We start from the raw sequence: 12,918 nt of genomic DNA, 5'->3' as shown, positions 1-12,918 counted from the left end.
GCTGTGCCCTCCACGAGGGAGCATCAGTGCAGACATGCCTGTCGGGGATTACCCCCCAGACCACTCTGGAGCCCATGTCCCTGTCTGCACCTCCCTTGGGGTCACTGCCTGGGAGGACAGTGTGGCAGTGTCCACTGCGCACTTGGTTCGCTGTTTCTGCTCCCGATTGCCTTTTCTCCCCGTGTTTCTGAGCAGAATTGAAAGGTTGTATTCTGAGGAGTTTTACCCTTCGTGTGAGAGGGCTTCAAAAGCACCTGAGCAAACAGCAATGGGCTGGTGGAAGGGCATGTGGAGGAGTGGCTCGCTTCCAAGTGGTTGTGGCTGTGGCCGTGGCCGTGGCCATGAGTGCTCATTGGCATGGCGGCCGGTCAGAGCCGTTTTCTTAGGAAAGCCTCACCAGCCTTCTTCACTGTTGGCGTTGGTGCCGACGGTGCCAAAGTGGAGGTGAGTGAGCCAGCTGGCGCCTTAGCCTGGCTCCGGGCAGAGGCGCCCAGGTACGTGAGCAGCACTGGGCTCCTCATTGTCGCCTGCTTGCAGGGCGTGGAAAGGGCTCGTTTCAACAGTAGCCTTGATGAAATAGTGAATATTATGCCTCTTTGATGCTTTTTATTACTTACTTAAGGTATTTTTCTTACAGGGAGGTGTGCAGCCCGCTTACATGCGTGCGCTCCAGCCTGGAGCTTCCACGAACTGGAAGCCCTAAGGTTGAGGCTGAGTTGGGGCGGCTGGTGCTGTTTGGAGGTGGCCGTCATCCTTGTCCCCTCTACGTCCATGTTTGACCCAGCAGTCCCTCCACAGCATGGCGGGGAGAAAGGGTGATGGGTGGGTAGGGATATTTCTGAGCCTCGGGGTTTTTCTTACACCACAGGAGGGTTGTTCTGGAAATTTTTTACCCTTGCAATGGCAGCCGTGGGTCTTTGTTCTGTGTGCCCCATAAATCACAGAGGATTGACTAGAGTGCTGGCACCTCCTGGGCGGTGCCTGGCGTTCTGAGCCATGGTCCCATCTCCCTGTGCTGCTACTGGATCACAAAGCCGTGCGTGAACTGCCTTTCTCAGCGCAGAGTGGAGGTGTGGAGAGCCAGTCGTTGGAGGGACCTGGACTGGGTCTGAGTGCCAGCTTCTCCATTTGTGAGATCTGTGACCTTGGTCGTGTACTGAACTTCTGCAGGCCTGAGCCTGTCGTCACTGTGAGGCGCAGGTAGTGACACCCGCCCTCGGAGAGGCCGTTGTGTGGCTCACGGATGCAGCGTGGATGGTGGCCAGCCAGTGCCTGGCATGTGCTTGGCGCTCAGTAGGGGGCAAGGACCTGTGTGGCAGTTACTCGCGTTGCCATGGTTCCTGGACCGTCGGGGAGGGGTGCTGGGGAGGTGGGGGGGACGGACAGGCTGGCACCTTCTGTGGGGGGGGGTGCCTTTGCTCTCTCACTGCTGGGTCTGAGGGAGGACTGACTTGTGAAGCGTTTGAAAGGGTGGGCACTTTCTGCCTTGGTGTGTGCCCACACAGGGCAGAATATGCTTCCTTTCAGAGGACATGGAGTTCCGTTCCTGTCAGTAAGAAGCACTTGCCAAAATCCAGAGTCCTGGCCATGGTTTTGAGAGTGAGTGGGAGGAGGAGGGAGCCCTCACAGGAGCCCTCGGGGCTCCTGAAGCAGGTGTCGGCGCTCTCCTTCCCCACCTCCCAGGAGGCTGTCCAGAATTCTCGGGACTGGGGTGGCCCAGGCGTCCTGCTAGAGGAAGTTTTCCCCGGGGAAGAGCCAGCCATCGCCAGGGAGAAACCCCCCACCCCAGGACACCGACCCCCGGGAGGATCACCCAGCCAGGCCCCGAGCCTGGGCTGTGGCCGCACAGGGATGGGGACTGGGGTCCGCTGGCTCCTGCCCCGGGCACTTTCCCCTCCCATGCTCATCCTCTTACCACGTTCGCTGTTCCTCGTGGCGGGGTCGGAAGGACCCAGCCAAGCCCCCGAGGGCCTCTGACTGCTCGGGGCCCAGCCCCGCCGTGGCCCGGTGGACACCAGCCTGCCAGTGCTCTGAACTTAGGGAAAGCTTTTTTGGAAGGAAACGGGGACGATTTGGATGCTGGGCTGCAGGCTGACTCACCTGTCTCGCTTGTGCGGCGGCCCTGCGTCCCGGAGAGCCCGGGCGCTCTGGCAGTCCCCGGTCACCACTTGTTCCAGCTCACTCACTAGAGCCGGGATTTCTTCCAGAGGTGGCAGCGCCGAACACAATGTGGACCCCGTTCGGTTTAGGTTAATACAAGGTAACCCCAACATAGTACTGATACTGTAACATCAGCTGGTCGTCAGGTGCTTACCCTGGGCTCCCCAGCCCCCCAGCAGTAGGCACTGTTATTCCCATTGTACAGACAACGAAAATGAGACTCAGGCTAGGAGACTTGGCTGAGGTCACACAGCCAGGAAGCCCGCAGGGGGAGCTGGAGCCCAGGGTGTGCAGGTGCACGGGCCTGCACCCTCACCCCTGCTGCTCGCTGCAGTAAGTGGGCTCCCTTGCTGCCCCGCCCACGACTGATCCCGAGGCCCACAGCCTCATGAACAGATGTCCTACATGTGACTGGGCGTGTCGTCTGTCTCCTCTGGTGGGTTTGGGAACAGCCGTGAGCTCCACTCTGCTGTGGCCGCAGGTCTTAGAGTCAACACTGGTCGTTCCCAAGGTCCATTTGTCAGTCCTGGCTCTCGTCCTGGGGGGCATGGCATCGCTGCCCGTGCTGACAGTTCGTCGTGGGTACCGGGTGTGGGTGTGCAGGCCCATCTCGGGGGCATGGCCTGCCCCACTGCAGTGTCTCACAGTCGGCCTGGAGGTGACGTGGTGGTGCGAGTGACACCAGGGAGATGTTAGGACAGTGCCTTCCGCTCCCTCCCTCCCTCCCTCCCTCCCTCCCTCCTACTGCTCACGTGGTCAGAACCCCTCTACTTTCTCTCAGTCACCCTCCCCTTCCCACCCCTGCTTTCCTGCCCTGTGACCTGCAGGGGACCCATCAGGCTTCCCTTAAAGAATTCTTTCTGGTCGCAGCTTCATTGCCTTGTCCCTCCATCAACCCAGCCAACCAGCAGGGCAGGGCCAGCCTCACTCACTGCCCCTTCCTCTGAGAAGAGCCACCCCTCCCCTTTTTAGAGCGGCCTCCGCACGTCTGAGGGTTTCGACCTCAGTTGGGTTCTTACATTGCTTCCTTCCTCCTCTCTGCAGAGAGGTGGCTCTGAAACGCAGGTGTGATCGTGGCGCCCCCTGCTTTGGGCTCTTCGGGACTCTCTGGGGCCCGTGACGGCAGCAGGGTAGCCAACTGACCTGGCTTTCCACCTTCCTCTCAGCCTAACCCGCTCCCTGGCCTCTCCAGCCTCTCCACGGTCCAGCCCCACTGAGCTGCTCTTGTCCTTGGTGCGTGATGCCGGCTCGCGTCTGAACCCGCACCTGCTCCTCCCGAACATTCTCTCCACTTGGTCTCCCCATTCGTGCCCCCTCCTGAGCCGCACTCAGGCCTATGCTCAGGCACCGCCTCCTCTGGGAGCCCCCCCTCTGCCCTGTGGCCCAGGCTGGGTGGGGAGTGTCTCGTGCTCCGCCTTGCAGCCCTCTGTGTCTCCTTAGGGCGCCTTGAAATCAGGGAGTGAAAACGTGACACCTCTCTGTCGGGCGGACGGGTCTTGGCGAACCTTCAAGGGCAGGCGTTTCATTAGTCAGGATTTATTTGGACAAGCAAAATGCAGAAAAGACCTAAAGCAGTTTTGTAAATGGTTCAGTTGTTACTGCTGTTTTTCTCAGTCCTTCACAAAGAGGACAGTTGAGTATTCCTGTTTAAGGACCATTTTGCTTGTTGCGGGGGACCGTGGTCCCCAAGGCTGGCTGCATGTGTGGGCAAAGCATGGTGTCAGCAGCTGTTCCGTCGGCCATTGCCACTTGGGGCAGGAGCCACACATGAACACGTGAGTGAAGCTTTAAAACCCTGGAAACTCAGCCCACAGTTCTTGGCTTCAGTGCCTCATCCTCAGCGTCCCCCTCCCACCCTTAGACAAGGAGGGACGCCTGTTCGGGTCATGTGCCCACCAGGCACCCTGCATACACTTGGTGTTACAGTAAGTGGTGTGCAGCTCAGGGTCGGGCGGCCTTCCTGAGGAACGGCAGCCTCACTGGGGCAAAGGCCACGGCTGCCTTGGTCCCTGCTGCACCTGGGGCCTGGCCCAGCGTCAGAGTGAGTGAAAAGTGGCTGAGAACCAGAGTGATTTAACTTTAAAAGTCACAGGTCTGCACGAAACCCTGTGCGTCAGATGGCCTTTGCTGGTCTGCGCGCTCCAGTTGAGCTGCTTCAGGTGTGTGCAGACGGACACGTGGCCCCTGCAGTCTAGATGCGGGCACACCAGCCTCTGCGTCTGGGGAGCTGGATTTCCTGGGAAGGTTTGCTGGCCTCCTCACCCATGCGTTTGGTTTCTCAGAAGAGATCCAGACAGATACTGTTGGTTGGTGATCATCTTGAAGTTATTTAGGGTTCAAGGAGTTTCCTTTGGAGCCCTAAGCTGGCTTGTCCCGCGCTGACCCTGAGGCAGCGGAGGAAGCAGTGGTCTGACCTCCCCCGCCCACCCACAGGCCCATTCCTAAGTGGAGCCAGCAATTGAATGCTATTAAGCGAAATTAATTTGCCTCCTGCGGGAAGGTTTATGATGAATGAAAGGATTGCTAATTGGGGAGGGAGCCAGGCTACCCTCTGTGGTCATCAATATTTCATGACCGTAGACTCCTGACCTTGAACAGCCGTGACAGAGCCAGGGAGGTTGTATGTAAAGGGCTTGTCATGAAAACCGAAGTGAAATCTGAATTTGCAGGATGCACCCGTGTTCACGGAACCTGCGCCCTGAACGAGGGGGAGGTCTCCCCGGTGGGACTCAGAGACGCACCTGAGACCGGTCCTAGTGGGGAGCACAGCCATGTCAGCCAGAGGCTGACACGTTTCACGGTGCTTTTGAAGGGCAGGACAGTCCTGACATGTAGCGACTGCTGGTGTCCGTGGTGTCACCGTGCTCCTGCGTGGCCAGTGGGAAACCACTTGACCCCAGCGCGGAGGAGCTTTGTGGGTTTGCCTGTGACCTGGAACCCCACCCTGCCGCACCCCAGCCCCTGACTCTTCCTGGTGATTGGGGGCCCTTCTGCCGGGGGTGCAGTTCCCAAATGCAGATGTGCCCTGGGCAGTGCCCACACATCAGACTTGGCCCCTGACTGGAGGTGCCGGACGCCACGTGCTTCCACACCGCCAGGAGTTAATGAGCCCTTATCCTGTCCTTTCTTCTCCCTAGCTGCTGTTAACTTAGCCAAGCTGAAACTTTTCAGACATTATTACGTCTTGGTGAGTAAAGCAGCCCTGAGTCTGCAATGAGGGGTGGGGCCCTCAGGCTTCTGAAGGGTTGGTGAGAGTGGAGAGAGGCACCCCGGGACTGCGTGGGCCCCTCCTCGGAGCCAGACTGTGCCTTGGGTGGGGGGGTTCGGTGTGGGAAGGGCTCCTTTTCACAGCTCGCTTTAAATTTGCCTTTCCATCCTCAGAAAGCAGTGCCTGCTTGATGGGTTTCGAAAGCGGCGCTGCAGGAACTCGGGGAGCCCTCAGGGCCCGGCCCTCCTCCTCCTCCCGCCCTTCCCCCTCCTGCCCTCCGTCTCCACTGCCAGCAGTTGGCTGCTGGTTTCTCGGGGTCTTCCAGCCCAGATGCTCCTCGACTCGCTTTTTAAAAAATTCATTCACAGCTTTTTTTTTAAGATTTTATTTATCTTTAGAGGGGAAGGGAAGGAGAGAGGGAAAATATCAATGTATGGTTGCCTCTTCTGGGTCCCCTGCTGGGAACTGGCCTGCAACCCAGGCATGTGCCCTGACTGGGAATCGAACCGCAATTCTCTGGTTCACAGTCCCGCACTCAATCCACTGAGCTACACCAGCCAGGGCCAATTCACAGCTTTTTAAAAAAAAAATTCATTTACAGCCCTGGCTGATGTACCTCAGTGGATTGAGGGAGACCCTGTGAACCAAAGGGTCTCCAGTTTGATTCCCAGTCAGGCACATGGCTGGGTTGCAGGCCAGATCCCCAGTAGGGGGCGTGTGAGAGGCAACCATTGATCTTTCTCTTCCTCCCTTCTCTTTGCGCTAAAAATAAATAAAATACTTTGAAAATAATAAAATTCATTTATAAAAATGGGGTCACACCTTAAAACAGGACTGGTATGAACATGAAAAGGTCATACAAGCATTAAGCACCAAAGACAGGACTTATTAAAAATTATTAAACACATAGTTTCTTTGAATATTTAGTGTGTGGGTCTTCTAGAGTTTCTGGGTCATCTTCCATCTGTGCTTTTGAGCTTGACTTTCACGCGGACATTTTTTCCTGGGAGTCTGGCCCCCCGGGCATGGTCCCAGCAAGCAGGCCACACTCGAGTGGCCAGCCTGCCAGGTCCTCAGCGTGCACTGCCTTGTTAGGTCCCCAGTGTCACTGGTGCTCCCTCTGAGCAGACCGCGAATGTCCCTGCATCTGCCGAGGGCGTGAAGAGTCAGTGTTCTCCCTGTGTGGCTGTACTTCGACGTTGCTACGAGAAAACGTTCCTCTAAGCCTGGGAGTTAAAAAAATAGTGTCCTTTAGGGATTGAAATCAGTGGGTTATGTGTGTGGACAGGGCAAGGGAGGTCACTCAGGAGTTCAGAGCAGCCGCGCCAAAATGCTTCATCCCTCCATGGGTGTGGCTGTCACCAATATTTTGGTCACCTAGAGAGCAAGGAGAAATCCTTTAATGTGTGGCTCGCAGAGAAGCCGTCTCTCTGTCAGGTGTATTGTTAGCACTGTAAGTGTCAACTAATTTTCTTTGGTTAATTTGAAAGCAAGTTATTGGGAGAAAGTGGTGCCAAGTCTTGGTGTTGACTTTTTTCTCGCTTCTCTCTCCTTCATGTAGATTGTGTGTTACATATACTTCACCAGGATCATCGCATTTTTCCTCAAATTTGCTGTCCCGTTCCAGTGGAAGTGGCTCTACCAGGTGCGTGCCCACGGGGGGCAGTGCCAGAGGGCTGTGTCGGGTGTGACTCGAGGCCGGCACAGTTTACCTGGCGGCTGCCAGGCGGGCCTCCAGCCTCTTCTGGCCTGCGGTTACGATTCTCTGTCCAGGAAAGCTGCTGGATGGCCTGCGAAATCTGGAAGTGATTGCGTCACTGATTCTGGTGTTCGATTTGGAAAGCGTTTGAAGAGGAAAGTCTTGGGCAGAGAGAGGAAGGCTTACCCTGTGCAATTAAAACCCAGACCGGACGGGTCTTCCCCGTCGGCACAGGGCTGAGAGCAGCTGCAAGCCGAGTCCGGACTGCCCTTCTGTGCCCGTCACTGTTGCCGCAGGGACCGAGCATCTCTGCAGTGTGCTGGGACTGGGCTCACGGCCGGGGCGCCGTCAGGGAGGCGGAGACTTTTCCCTACAGTGCACACCTGGAGCTCCAGCCATGCAGGAAGCTCGGGTGTGTCGTGACCCTTCAGGGACAGTGTGAAGACTCCAGTCAAAGCAGGGGGTCTCAGATGTCGCCTCTGGGGCAAGGCCCCTCCCCCGGCAGGGGCTCCTGCACACCTCTAGGCCTAGTGCTCTCCAGCAGTCAGCTCCGGAGTTTGAGGAGTGACCGTGGAGTGCGGGTGGCCGGGGCAGGAGTACTTATTCCACTTGTTGCTTCCACTGCCCTTGGAAGAAGAGTGTTGCTCATTGGGGTGTTTTCTGTCCACAGCTCCTGGATGAAATGGCCACGCTGGTGTTCTTCGTCCTCACCGGGTATAAGTTCCGCCCAGCATCAGATAACCCCTACCTGCAGCTTTCTCAGGAAGAAGACGACTTGGAAATGGAATCTGTGTAAGAAACCTCCTTTCTGTCCTCGGCCCCTTTACTTACCGAAGAGCAGCGCGGTGTGAGTCGTGGTGGTCTCTCCGTGTGCTGCTGTTGCGGGGGCAGGGCCTCTGTTCTAGCAGGGAGCGGTCCTCTATCCCTGCCTCGGAGGCAGGAGCCTGGCGATGTTCCGGGCCCATTCACGACTATGGAGGTCAGACCAGCCCTCTTCCCATTGGGCCCTGCCATTGGGAGCCTGTGTTGATACCTGTTCGTCCGATTCCTCTGTGTCTGCAGTCAGGGTCAAATGCCCTCCATCATCAGATGGCTAAGTGGCTCCTCACAGCTAGCACAGTGCCTCACCCTAAATCTGAGCGTGAAGACGGGCCTCTCTGAGTCACGGGGTGAGGGACTCTGGGGTCCTGTTTGCTGGGGAAGGCCGATCATTTTCCAGAGAAGCGAACAGTGATGAAGAATCAGACTGTCTTGCTTGCTAACGGATACACTGTGATGGGCTGGGTCAGCTGGTTTTGCTGATTAGGCTGAGGCTGAGTTTCAGGTGCATTACCTCCGGTGAGGCAGCCTTCTGATTTTTCCCGATGGGAAGGTTGAGCCCGGGCCCTGTTGGGCCCCACTGGGCCCCGCTGAGCCGTCCGGCAGGTTGGGCAGCCAGGCCGGCTCTCTGCTCAGCTTCACCGTGAGAACGGTAAACAGAAGGCCGACCCTGCTGCTGGTCCCCAGATAGCTCCGTGCTGTGCAGAGGAGGAGGTGCCTTTTCACAGGTCGAGGAGGGCAGGTGGGAGAGTCGTCAGGTGTGCCTTTTCTGGGAGGTCCAGGGTCTGAGCAAGTGACCAAGGGTTGAAGAGGCACAAACGAGCGTCAGTCTGGGGAGAAGCAGCGTCCAGAAGGAGCCTGCCGTCTGGCGTCTCTGTCCCTGCTGGGGCCTCCAGCACACCCCCCACACGTGATGGCGGGGTGTCCCTGGGGCGGACGGCGAGGGGCCGAATGGCCGCGTCACAGTGCCGTCCACTGGCTGAGGTGTGCTCCACAGAGGCTGTGCCAGGTGGCAGTCCGCCCGGTCTCGTGGGGGTGGCTGTCCCCACATCCAGTCTGTCAGCCGCTGCTTCTGCAGGTGTGGATGCACGTGGAGGTGATGTCCTCTCTGGGCAGTGTTTTGTTTTGGTTTGTGCCTCTCTGACAGTACCTGGTGACATCAGTAACCCTTTTAGCCGAAGGATCTGTTGGTGAGTCAGAGGTGGAAAGGGAGAGGGGGCAGCAGGCAGACCACCTGTCCAGTGGGGACCAGAGGGTGCTCTTCACTCCGCAGGGCCCTCGAGCTGCCTCGGTCACACCCCTGTGCAGGGCGAGAGTGCTCTGATGGTACTGCTTTCAGTGGCTTCGTGGGAGCCCGCTGTGATAGCGAAGTGGGTGCTCTCTGGTGGCAGAAAGGCTGCGTGCGTCACTGCCTGGGAAGGGGACAAGCCCAATGGCTGTTTTATTCGGGGTGGCGGTGCTCCTGGAGGGCGCTGTCCCAGGTTAGCCTGCACAGAGAAGGCAAGGAGCTGGGTGAGGTTACGTGCTTTTACATAGACAAGGAAGGAAGTTGTTCTGGTGTTTCTCTTGGCCTGAGAACTCCACTGATGAGAAAGTTCCGTTCAGCAATGGGTGAGGCTGCTCAGGGCCCCTCTGAGCCCCGGGCTGTCCTCTCCCTTTTCCACTTGGGCTGGCTGTTGCTGGGTGGCACCCCTTAAATCCTCTGCCAGCGACCCCACCAGAGGCAAGCAGGACCCTTGCCCGGGTGTCCGAGAAGGTGCTGAGCTACCTGTCACCCACACCGGAGGGGGTTTCCTGAGGGAGGGTGCTAGATCGGACCCACGTCCCAGAACAAGTGGAATTCCTCACGCCTATCCCCCAGAGCAAAGCCAGTCTTCCTGCTGCGTCCTGCTGCCGGGGATTCTGGGTAGCGTGTCTTGGGCCTGCCCGCACCTCCTTCATCTGCAGCCGAGCTGTGGGAGTGAGTCTTGCCCCAGGGGGTGGGGCCCCCTGCGGTTGAGGGCGCATGCAGAGGTAACACTGACTTGCTGTCTTTTTTTCTCCATCTTTCTTTCAACATGTCTCTTCGGACCAATTTTGGTAACAAAATTTATCATAAAAAAATTCAGCGTGTTCAGAAGTACTGGCTGCAGTTTCAGTGCTCAGACCCACAGCTGCCTTGTCGGCTGTGTGTCCTGGGTGGTCTGAGTTACTCCCGTCGGAGAAGTGAGGGCAGGAAGACACGTTTGCAGTGGGCTCCAGAGCCGGGCCTTGTCTCTGGGTTTCACCCCAGAGTGCTGTCCTCAAAGGCTGCTGGCCACCTCGGACTACTTCCAGTGTTCTTCCGAGTGGGCCAGACTCAGCAGTGGGCGGGGGAGAACCGGAGACTCATGGCAGTGTCTCGGACCAGGCCACCCCCAGTCCAGGAAACAGTGTTTAGTCTGGCTTTAGTTTCTGGTTTAGTTTGAGTAAAGAAGTAGGTGTGTCTGTGGGCCACTTAGGCCCAAGCTACGTGTGGTTGTGACAGGTGTGGAGCGGCAGCAGCGGGTGTCTGAAGCCCCGTCCCCCTCTTGCCGACGTGCATGAGGCCTTCAGGGTCCAAGCACAGGACTCGGGACTTTGCCGGGAAAAGAGGGCTCCCTGTGGAAGTGGAGAAGGCAGGCTGGAGGCAGCCCGGTCCACGTTCTCTCTTCGTCTCTGTCCCGCTCCCCGCTCCCTCCCCAGCATCTCTGCTCCACCTTCCCGTCCGCCCTCTGCCGACGCGCCTGTACTGACCCCACAGGGAGCGTGTCTGCCTGGCGTAGGTCCAGGGTCCCCGGCCGTGGCCCAGCTCCCATGCTGCCGGTTCTTGAGGCCAGTGCCCTGCTGGAGGCAGGACCACTTCTACTGGAACGGGTGCTGGGTCGGCCGTGTGCCCCCTGGGCGGTTGTGGGGCTCCAGTGGAGCAGAAGCCCTGCCTTCGGGAACCCCCACGTCTGCCGTGGAGACAGTGGGACAGCACGTAGGTGGTGCCAGGGACAGACAGAGTAATGCCCCTGCCTGGGGAGGCACAGAGGAGAGGCAGAGCCGCCTGCTCCCTGACAGCCGTACTGCCTGGCCTGGACTTGCAGAAAGCATCTCTAGTGGTGGCAGAGTCTGGGCCCAGAAGGTCCCTCACACCCATGGCTCTGTCCCGTGACTCAGAAACGCCCCCCCTTGGCAGGCTACGGTAACGTTTGCAGTGGATCAGCCTTTTCTGAGGTGGTGTACGTACACGTAGCGGTCTTATACTCGTAGGTAGAGTACATACCGGCAACATAGAGATTCGTGGAGGCCACTGCAGAGATCAGTGTGACTGCAGCAGTCACAGCCGGGGAGTATTGACCTGGCACTTTGGGGAGTCTCGTTTTCCCCCCATGACTGTTCCGGAGAGCTCAGATGGCGTGGTGGAGGTCGCGCAGCCGGCCGGCCAGGGGCGGGGTGGGCCCACTGCACTCTGGTGCCAGAGCCAGCTCCCCGCACCACCCCAAGGACTGCGCCGCGGTGACGACCGGCTTGCTGTGCTACTGACACGTTTCTCCTGGCTTTTTTCTCGTGCAGCGTGACAACGTCCGGGGTGATGGAGAACATGAAGAAAGTCAAGAAGGTGACCAACGGCTCAGTGGAGCCCCAGGGCGACTGGGAAGGCACCGCGTGACGGAGCTCCTGTGAGGCGGCCCGTCAGCGACGGCGCTTGACTTATTGACAGTGCTGCTGGCGGGGGCGGGGGCAGCGGCCCTCCCAGCAGTGACCCCACAGAGCACGTGGCTGGGAGCAGAGTGCCAGGAAACCTGATTTTTTACTCTCTTTGGCAGAAACTGGTTCTGCGGCTGGTCATAGGCAGCTGGAATTCTCCTTCAGGTGGGACGGTGGGGAGGGAGTGTAGCCAAGAGGAGAATAAAAGGAAGACTTTGTTTTGATTTTTTATATATATACATACATATATTTTTAAATGGGAAGCTCTTAGGGTGTATGCGGTGTGCCTCCCCTCCGCCCCCGACTTATGTAACGTGCAAAGGAGTGGCGGCCGGTGGGGAGGAGGGCAAGGCCTGTGTCTGCCGGTCACGGCGTGGGGGCGCACGGGAGCCCAGAGGGAGAGGGTCGCTGCTGCTTTAGGGACAAAAGTGGACATAGTTAGGTTTAGACAGCCCACTCAAAACCCAGTGTAGTATGTCCAGCCTGCCCCAGTCTCCTGCCCCTGAACGTGGCCTCACACCTTTGTCCCGGATTCCGAAAGTGGCCAGCAGCTCTGGGTGCCTGGTGGCCCTTCTCTCAGGAAGAGCTTGTGTCTGCGCGCTGTCCTGTCCCCGTTGGGGTCCCAGCCCTGGGACACGGCCCAGCCCCACTGGTGGAAGGTGGCAGTCTTGACCAAAAGGTCCTCTGTTGTCTGAAGGAGGGACAGAAGCATACTTCTAGCTCAGAAGCGCCGTAGGTTCCCTCGCTCACCCCAGAGCAGCGCCGTCTCTCATCTCCCTCTCCCCACGGCTCATGTCGGCTTCGTGTGGTCAGAACGTGTGGAGCCGTGGGAGGCACTTTCCTTCCAGCGAGGCCAGGGTCAGAAAGGGGTGTGGAAGCAGCTTGTCCTGTGCGCGGAGAGGGTTTCCGAGCAGGAAGTGAATGGAGACGGCCCCTGCCCGCACCCCGGGGATGTTTGGGGGAGGTGGGTGTGGTCAGAGCCTCCCCCTCGGGCATGGGGGGAAGCCTCTCTAGGGGACTCGGGGTTCTCCGAGCTCCCAGGCCTGGGGCCAAGCGCAAGCCATGGTGCGAGGTCAGCTGCAGCGTGGGGCGGGCCCAGGGGGCTTTGTGATCGTGTTCCAGAGGGTTAGGTCACCAGGGCCTGAGATAGGACATCCCTACACGGCCCGTTGGGAAGCTCCCTCACGCTCGGGGTGCCGGCTGCTTGGGTCCTTCCAGTGCCCACGTGTGTCAAGCCTCCTGGGGGGTAGACAGTGACAGTCTCTGGTGGTGACTTTCTTGTCTCCAGCTTGGGTCAGTCAGAAACCGCAGGAGTTGGGGGTGGCATTCACTATCCCAG

General features: G+C 58.5%; 1 protein-coding gene across 1 annotated transcript in view; it reads left to right on the top strand.

Annotated features, from left to right (window-relative positions):
• Positions 1-11,810, top strand: part of GPR107 (G protein-coupled receptor 107) — a 51,966-nt gene extending 40,156 nt beyond the window's left edge. Inside the window, exons 15-18 of the mRNA XM_037144990.2 lie at positions 5,298-5,347; positions 6,930-7,013; positions 7,738-7,859; positions 11,445-11,810. Coding sequence (XP_037000885.2) covers positions 5,298-5,347; positions 6,930-7,013; positions 7,738-7,859; positions 11,445-11,541 — 353 coding nt within the window. The 3' untranslated portion in view covers positions 11,542-11,810. The remainder of the gene's footprint in view (positions 1-5,297; positions 5,348-6,929; positions 7,014-7,737; positions 7,860-11,444) is intronic.
• Positions 11,811-12,918: the final 1,108 nt, after the last annotated feature.

Source organism: Artibeus jamaicensis, unplaced genomic scaffold (genome assembly GCF_021234435.1).
Source record: "Artibeus jamaicensis isolate MK-2021 breed Jamaican fruit bat unplaced genomic scaffold, CSHL_Jam_final contig_471, whole genome shotgun sequence".
NCBI lineage: Eukaryota > Metazoa > Chordata > Mammalia > Chiroptera > Phyllostomidae > Artibeus > Artibeus jamaicensis.
Note: the sequence above shows the minus strand (reverse complement) of the source record. Positions and strands in the feature narration are given on the sequence as shown.